The sequence below is a fragment of the Lathyrus oleraceus genome, chromosome 1 (assembly GCF_024323335.1).
Source record: "Lathyrus oleraceus cultivar Zhongwan6 chromosome 1, CAAS_Psat_ZW6_1.0, whole genome shotgun sequence".
In the NCBI taxonomy this organism is placed as follows: domain Eukaryota; kingdom Viridiplantae; phylum Streptophyta; class Magnoliopsida; order Fabales; family Fabaceae; genus Lathyrus; species Lathyrus oleraceus.
Window position 1 is genome coordinate 66,141,797 of NC_066579.1, and position 8,512 is coordinate 66,150,308.

The 8,512-nt window shown below is 34.4% G+C and overlaps 1 protein-coding gene across 1 annotated transcript; it reads right to left on the minus strand.

Annotated features, from left to right (window-relative positions):
- Positions 1 to 301: 301 nt before the first annotated feature.
- LOC127115492 (AMSH-like ubiquitin thioesterase 1) lies at positions 302 to 8,014 on the minus strand. Its single transcript, XM_051047028.1, has 14 exons — positions 7,644 to 8,014; positions 5,131 to 5,195; positions 4,657 to 4,732; positions 4,395 to 4,574; positions 4,130 to 4,224; positions 3,013 to 3,118; positions 2,742 to 2,788; positions 2,111 to 2,444; positions 1,820 to 1,909; positions 1,669 to 1,731; positions 1,504 to 1,578; positions 1,250 to 1,312; positions 970 to 1,022; positions 302 to 656 (listed from the first exon to the last, which is right to left on the minus strand). The coding sequence occupies exons 1-14, from the start codon at positions 7,773 to 7,775 to the stop codon at positions 482 to 484; spliced, it is 1,554 nt and encodes a 517-aa protein (XP_050902985.1). The 5' UTR covers positions 7,776 to 8,014; the 3' UTR covers positions 302 to 481.
- Between the last annotated feature and the right edge of the window lie 498 nt (positions 8,015 to 8,512).

Here is an 8,512-nt window from a genome sequence, read left to right on the forward strand (position 1 = left end):
TCAAAGTTGAAAAAGCGTTTGAGTAATACTGAGGTGCAATGAGCAGCGCCCACTATAATATTATAATATTATAACTAATGACTATTTAGAAATTAGGAATGGATTTGTTGGCACTTGAAAGAAAGAAATGTAGGTAAGTTTTCATTTTCAAACCTTTCAAAAGGATCACGAAAGCATGGCTTATTAGACATTGACAACAACTCTGTGATGACACTGTCTCACCTTTGATTTAAGATTTTCTATCATATAAGAAACTGTCCATATTTGGAGAGGCACTTGGAGCAATAATGGAACAACTGTATTTTGAAATGTAATATTTTTATTTTATTATATTTATTTATACATGTAATATATACTATGCGAGACTGGTAGCTAGATTACAGTCAAAAAATGCAGGATAAAAACTATATATAGGGGGGAAATAGTAATTATGGTCCATATATACACAATGAAAGGGTGCATTTCAACAAAACTCTTATTATCACCGGAGATCGATGACTTCGAATTTTAAATCGGGGTTCATGTAAACATCTGTACAGGTATCGTAAATAGGGCCACCATCTGGAGGTTGATTATGTGGATGAAAGCCGCGTTGATCACACTGTTTAATAACAGACATTCCACCGGGGGTTGTCAGCCGAAAAATACCATGTTTTCTGCACATGTATAATTTACAAATATAATTTCAAGTTAGGGAAAACTTGAAAAGACAGCAAACAATGAAACACCTTAAACTTAATCTCAAGTGAAAATAAGTAATATTGAGATTACTATAAAAGAATATCCAAAAGTCAGTAACTTCTTAGTCTCTAAATGGATCTTTACTCCTTCATTTAAGGGATCATGTTTCTATAAAGCAAACCTGTGATGTAATTTTAAAGTTGATGTCCCACTAACATGCTCTGTTATGGATATGTTTTATTTGTTACTATCCATGGAACAAAATACATCTAATGTGTGATGTGTTACCTTGAACTATCTGTCGGCGCCATGACAATTGCAACAGATTCTGGCAGCATAATCTAAAAAGACAACCAATATACTCGGTGATTCAGTAAATAAGGATTAAAAAAACTGATTCTGTGTTGCCTAGTTGCAATAATTCAAATCCATAAAACAGAACGCAAGAAATTAGATCTATGCGTAAGGCATAAAGCATTTCCGGTTTTTCAGGCATCTCTTCCACCATTCCCTCACAGAAAACATATATCCATCTCCAAATACTTCGCAAGAACATTATTGAACTAACCTGATATGAGTAATGAGTGTGCACATCAATTGATGACATGAAACAAGATTGAGTAGGATGTGTCTGGCAAATAAGAACAATATATTTCAGTGTTACTATTCACAACAATGAAATACAAATAAAGTGAAAAATAAGGAATTCAGACACACGCTATTTACATAGTTTTTCGGATATATTTTTGTAAGTTAGGAAATAGAGCGAAATAAACTTCATAATGAGTAAGTTTCCTCCATATATAAAATTTGAAAACTCACATGGATCCATCCAAGGGGGAAAAGTGATCGTCTATCCTGCACTTCAAATATTTCCTCTTCATTTGTAGTCTGACACTGTTCACGAAGGAGAAAGATTAATAATTTTATGTATGCAGAATAAATAATATACTTTCACCGAAAGATTTATAATGAAGGAGTTCTTACAGAATCTGATGTTGACTCCTGCTTCGGGATTATTAGAGCAGTAATATAAAACTTTCTGTTTTTCTGCAAATTAGGTATGTTGTACAAAATATCAAATTCCAACCTTCGCATGTTACTTTATTTAAAGACAAAAATTGTAAACAGCACTTACAAGCAAACCAGCAAGAACACCACAAGTCTCCAAATTTTTCTTAGTATTTGACTTGGCAAGATTCATAAAGCTCTCCATCAAAGCAGTTGACTGCAGCATATAGATAGTATAAACAATTATTAGAAAAAGAGAGAATGATGTCAAACTTTATTACCATTCAATGTTTTCTACAAATTGAAACTATATTCGAGGAAAATAAACACTGAACACAAACTTCATTATGACCTCCCTAGGAATGTTAACCTAAAAGAATAATACATCAAAGACACTAACAAGATGTTATTGACTCACAATGTGCAATTGCAGAGGAGACTCGGCATGAACACTGCTATCAGATGATGGAATCTCTGCCTTACATCCTGCCTCATTAATGTGAGGTGACATTGAAGGGACCAAATCATGCACTTCAGCAAGTACGGGTGGAGGAGAAGGTTGTCTAATAATTTCTATTTGAGCAGAGGTTTCTTCTATTGCTTCAAAAGATATAAGAGAAGGAGATTCCTGAGTGCGCTGGGGCTGGCTGTCTTCGCTCTCGGTAGGAATTGAATTTAAATCTAATTTATGGAGTTCTGCAATGCTATTATCTTTATTTCTCAGAGACACATCTTCCAAGTGATGTTGCAAGCTGTATATTCACAGAGAAAATCCCGTACGATGGCCGCATTTAGTATATAAAATGAATAGATAAACCAGACCACGGATGCATGACAGATTTCAAACTCACATTTATAATATTGAACTCCCTATGAAATAAATATAATTTTAAAAAGAATAGCTTAAAAGAAAGTATGATCATCAGGTTCAAAAGGCTAGAATACGGCATCATTTTTTTAATTTCTTGAAGTAACTAGAACTTGGAAGGCCAAGCAGCCAACAAAAAGTAAAAGCACTAAAGAAACTTAAAATAGGCTAAGGGAACAACCTTGGAAGTTCAACTGGAGACAGATCTATGTTGGATGGATACCTGACCTACATCCATAGAGAAAAGTCAGAATGATCTTTGAATAGAATACAATTCTACAGTCTGCAAATCCTGGCTCAACTGGCAAAAACCGATATTTCTAGGTTGGACGCCATCATCACTAGAGTTCAAACCCTGGTACTCACGGTTGTCTGTGAGTTTCTAGTGGTTACTATCACTTGTCTAGAAATCCAAAAAAAAATATACAATTTCTACAAATACACTAGCATACCCCTGTGTCAATAGTAGGTGACCGCCACTGCCCATTAAGCCCATTGGGACCAAGGATAGAATGTCTAGAGAGAGTTTCCTCCTTTGGAGGTGGCAGAGTTAGAGATCTACAAAAGGCAAGCAAAAATGAAAGTAACCCATTAGTAAATTTGGAGGTGGCAGAGTTAGAGATCTACAAAAGGAAAGTAAAATGGAAGTAACCCATTAGTCAAGCAATATTTATCTGAAAAATGCAAAGCAGTTAGTGAAATTCCCCCAAAAGACCCCATGCAGACAAATTTTTTCAATTTATATGCAGTGATAGTAAATTTATCGTCATTGGGACTATTCTCTAGAAAAAAGAGTGCAATAGAAGCATATCCATTTATGCCTAGGGATCAGCCTATCAAAAAAGAAAAATGTAGGAGTGTATGCATTCCGCCAGACTCTGACTTTCTTACTGTCTTTTTTCCACTTGATGGATTGCTCCTATTGTTAGACATATCCAAAGTATTTTGTAAAACCCAAACTACCACTGACGTTGCTCTATTCGGTTGCTGTTAGCTGAGTTCTTGTAGTTTTTTCCTTCTATTTTTTATCACATTCTTGAATCCTTGGCTTGTGGCTATTTTATCTAATTTCAGAGGTTAAATTTCTTCATCTATTATCATTTTATTTTATTTTATTTTTGGTTCACATGACTTATTTAAAGGTTTTTATAGTGTATCAGCCAAAATACTCCACTACTCTGTGCTATTATCATTACCATTGGATATAAAGATATATTGCATTTCAACCAGCTGGTATAACCCTGGAAAAGGATATGTTATAACAGCTGAATCCTTGCCCACTTGAGTAGATTAAAGTTTGTTTTTAGAAGTAATGCAGTAATATGCAATAAACAAGTCAATTATAGATGGTTAGATAATCACACTACGGACATTGCACAAGCAAGACCCTCTAGCACTATCCACTTTGAAATGCAGAAGTTTTCTCAGATGATATTAGAAAGTGACCAAACAGATGAAAGATACTTCAAGTTAACATAATTCCTGTGAAGAAAAAGAACTGCAATAGTATATAAGATAAGAATCACCATAAGAGGCCAATTATACAAGAATTATGAGTCCAGCACTTACAGTCTTCGCACTTGCTCTTCTGCAGGCTTGACATACGAGAAATGTTGGCCACTTGATCCTTGATATGCAAATTCCCTAGCAGTTGCTCTGACAGGCTGGTCAAATATATAGTACCATATAAATGTGAAACTTCTTTTGAAAGGGAGCAGTGAAGCAGAAAAATGCATGCATTGAACCAACACAATTGAATGTTACTTTATAGAAAGATTATCACTAGTGAACTACAAGTTTACAACCTTCAAAAGCAAATTTTGCTTGCATTTACCTTTATTTGACCATTACTAGCCAAAGTTTGCTTTTGCACAGAAGAAAAATCCACACTATTATTTGAATGAAAATCTCCCTGTCCATTTTGTCGGTGAGCATTTCTGCTGTTAAGCTCGTTGATCTTCTGCTGGGCCAATGGTTTCAGCTTCTCCAGTTCATTCAATGAAATCAGCAATCTCTACAACAAGCGCTTGAAAAATCAGGTGAATCCACGATTTTATAAGAAAACATTGTCACTTAAAGATGAGTTGAAAGTCAACCTTTTTCAATGACTGTTTCTTGGTTTGTGGAGATGATCTATACTCTCGGTGACGCGGTATTGTCTCAGATGCCAAACTAAAAATAAATAAGACAGAACCCTCAATGCAGTGTGATTACATAAAACAAATGCAACGAAGTCCATCTCTTTTAAATCATCCAACCAAATCCAGATATGTTTTATGGTCCTTTTTGGATAAGTAGCTTAATCAAATGCTTGTAGCATAAGTGCTTATTATATAAATGCAACTATTTCTATAACTGTTTCTATATAAGCTATAAGCTGTTTCCTAAGCTATCCTGGAGAGCTTAAAGAAAATAAGCTGAAAGACATGTCGTAAGTTGTTTTCTTAAGCGCTTTTCCGGATAGTTTCGTAAGTGCTTATGAAGTTATACTAGTCTAGTAGATAAGCACAAACAAATTAATCCAAACAGATCTCCAGTCAAATAGTCATTAATAGGCAATCTTGCATTACCTAGAAAATCTCAAAAGCATGACATATAGGTCAATAATGTTCTTCTCTGCGCGAAAGATGTCAGCCTGCAATATTTAAATCAATAGTCGAAGCCAAGGGTCAGACACGTCAACTAAACGATAAACTCATCTTCCAAGAAAGAAAACAAGACCACATAAATGTCTCCAGATATAAAAAGAAGTTAAAGCGGGACAATAGATTAATAAAACTCGGCAGTAGAAAAATATAATATCAGCAAAAGCAACTATCAGAAGCAGCAGCACAAAAATCTTGAAATAAAAAGTAAATTAATCATCTATAGACTTTTAAATTGTGGTCTCCAACAACAAACAGCGATCACAGTTGTACTAATTTTCTACAATACCAACAACTACGATACAACATAATCATGTCTACCTCTAGACACACAATTTAGAACCTCGATCATCAGCATTGTGGTAGATAATATAACATGAATCCTAGGAAAATGCAAAGGTGAAACTAGAGAGTGAGATAAAAATAAAAAGATGGTGGCATTCATGCATGTCATATTTCATACAACTTTAAACGAATGTGTGAACAGCAAACTCGGTTCTACAGTAAGCAAATAAATTATGGTATATTCCATTGACATCTAATATCTTTTTAAATATCACAAACAACCCCCTCTAGTTTTTAAGTAAAGACTAACATCCCTTATTTTTCTCTCAATGTGACACTAACCTCCCTTTTCTTTTAACACCGTTAATCCGGTGTTAACTCCGTCAAGTTCACAACCCCAGGTTTCACGCACATGGAGAAAGGTTTAGAACTTTCACTGCAGATGGCTTGAAGTTTGTGCATTGATTATCACTTCCCTCAATGGGTTTCTTTTCTAACCCACTTGTTTTGGTCAATTTATGGCTGAAGAACTTAGCATCAAAGTAGTAATGTGAAGGTTGGGAATTCTCACTGTCACTATTAAGCTCAGCTATGCGCTATTACACTTATGATTTGACAAGTTGGTGTTGATTTTCCATTGTTATTTTAGTACAATTTGTTCAAATGTTCAAGGGTTTGATGAACACCCTACCTGTGGAACTTTGCAAAACCATTTTTACTGGACAACAGGGTATAATTTCATGGAACTTTAATATATTTTATCTAGCATACCTGAAATGGTGTTCTTAGTAAGGGGGCGTTAGTGCAGGTGAAAAATTAGAGGGGAAGTTTGCGCTAGTTTACATGATTGTCAAGATCTCGATCTAGATCTTAAAATCTTAAGATTTTACAATTTCACTCACCTCCAACGGTCCCGATCTTAAGTATAATTGTGTTATAACCAAATAGTGAAAAAAATCGCAAATGCATGCCTTTTGAAAGCCGAGAAGGATGAAAAGATGCAGAGGCATAACAATTTTGGTTCGACGGTGATTAATGCACGCCTTTTGAAATGATGGATTTTTAGATTTAGGGTTTAGAGAATAAACATCTCACTTGTAGAGAATACACCTGCCTACTATATCATGTAAAAATACTTCAAATATATAGTATTAATTTTTCATATTAGCAAGATCTTACCACTTATATTGCGATTTTATGTTTTACGATCTAGCTATCCCCTATCGATCTTTCAAAAATAATTGGAAAGGATCTTCCGATCTTAGCTACAATTTTATATTTTGCATTCTTTCTATTCCCTTCCAATCTTATGCAAGACCCCAATCTTGTCAACCTTGGTAGTTTGCCCAATAAATTTAGTAACACACAAACACAAACGATTGATCATGGAGTTCAGCTAATTGTGGCTACGTTTAACAGAGTGGAAGCTTTATTTTTTCTATTATGTTATGCTTAGGGTTACAAAGTACAAAACTTTGATGAAATGCTACACTTCCGATTACACTATTACCCCTGAACCTTAACAGTCCATAGAGGGCTTTAACCTAACAGAATGAGTCAAACCCAAAGGGCAGACGAACTTGCTCCACTCGGCTCCACTATCTATGCTTTCAGGTCTTTTTGTTCCACTGTGTTAAGCTCAAGCAACAACTTTCCAATTATAAGTCAATATATGTTTCATCTATGTAGCACTGTCACCTCCGAGAAAAGACGTGTCCACGTTGGTATTCAAAACCGACACCGACACTTGTGATTACATTAAGGTGTCAGTGTTGTGTTTCCCGTGTTCGTGCTTCGTACACTCAACAAAATACTAGTATCTCTAATAGTAGTAAGGAATTAAACTATAGTATTAGTAAATACTAAACACTACATGTATTCAACTTTGACAATAATTATCCTCCATTCTCCAACTGATATGAAATTTGATGAACTTCAATGCCTCAAACCCATCAAAACATAAATTAAACCCTATCTCTAATAAATAAATAAAACTAGAATCCCCTAACATTCCACTCTATAGGAGCAAACACCTATAAAAAAAAGCATATTTCTTTATCTATCAACAAACTTAAACCCAATTACAACCCCAAGAATCTAAATTTCTAAACAAATCATTCAAAAGTGAAAAGTCCCAAATAAAAGCAACGAACCTGTCGAAGTATGTTATCAGCAATTCGATAATAGAACCGAAGAGCAATTCGATTATCAACATCAAGCTTCTGAGCACTCGCAGCGATATTGATCGTACCCGAATTAGCAGTAGTAGAAGAAGAAGACCTCATTTTTTTTGTTGAATTGAAATTCACAAAACACAGCGTTTCACTGTGTTGTTGTTGTTGTTATTAGAGAGAGAAGAAGAAACATTAATGGTGTTGTTGTGAGTGAATTCGTCAATGGTGGGTTTAGGATTGGGTTCAGAGGAAGAAGATGAAGGCGATTCAAAGAGAGGATTGGAATGGAATTTTAACTTTTTGGAGAGGGCAAATTTGAAAACGTAAGACATTGTTGTTATTACGTCATATTCTGTTAAGTTAATTGATATTTTTTAATTAATTATGTGAGGGCATTGTTTCAATTAGAAAAAAGAAACCAATGAAATAAGAGTCACATAGTTGCCTAAAAGAATTTAAAATAATCTAAAATCTTATCTTTAGTTCAAGGTATGCATGTAACTTTTATTATGTTGTACTTTTTTAGGTCTCAAAAACAGATGTTTCAATATAGTTATGTTCTTTTATTATGGGGTTTGGAGTAATGTAGGTTATACAACATTTTAGGAAAGTGGATCTTGATGAAAAAACCAAAGTAAATATTAAGATTATCTTGGATGGACTTTAAGGTTTGAGATTGAAAACTTCTGGAAATCAAGAATGCTTGTTAAATCCAAAAAACTCTTTACCTCTCCTCTAATCACAAATAAATCGATGGAACTTCAACACTTCAATTTATCACTTGTTTAATACGAAATTCAAAGGGCTTCTATATCAAATTAATATTGCAGTCGAAGTTGTTGAGAGAA

Coding starts and splice junctions, on each gene's coding strand:
- LOC127115492 (XM_051047028.1), bottom strand. CDS start 7,775: ATGAGGTCTTCTTCTTCTACTACTGCTAATTCGGGTACGATCAATATC. Junction 2,789..3,012: donor CACCTACTATTGACACAGGG/GTATGCTAGTGT, acceptor CTATGGATGTAG/GTCAGGTATCCATCCAACAT. Junction 1,313..1,503: donor TCCCCCTTGGATGGATCCAT/GTGAGTTTTCAA, acceptor CTTATTTGCCAG/ACACATCCTACTCAATCTTG.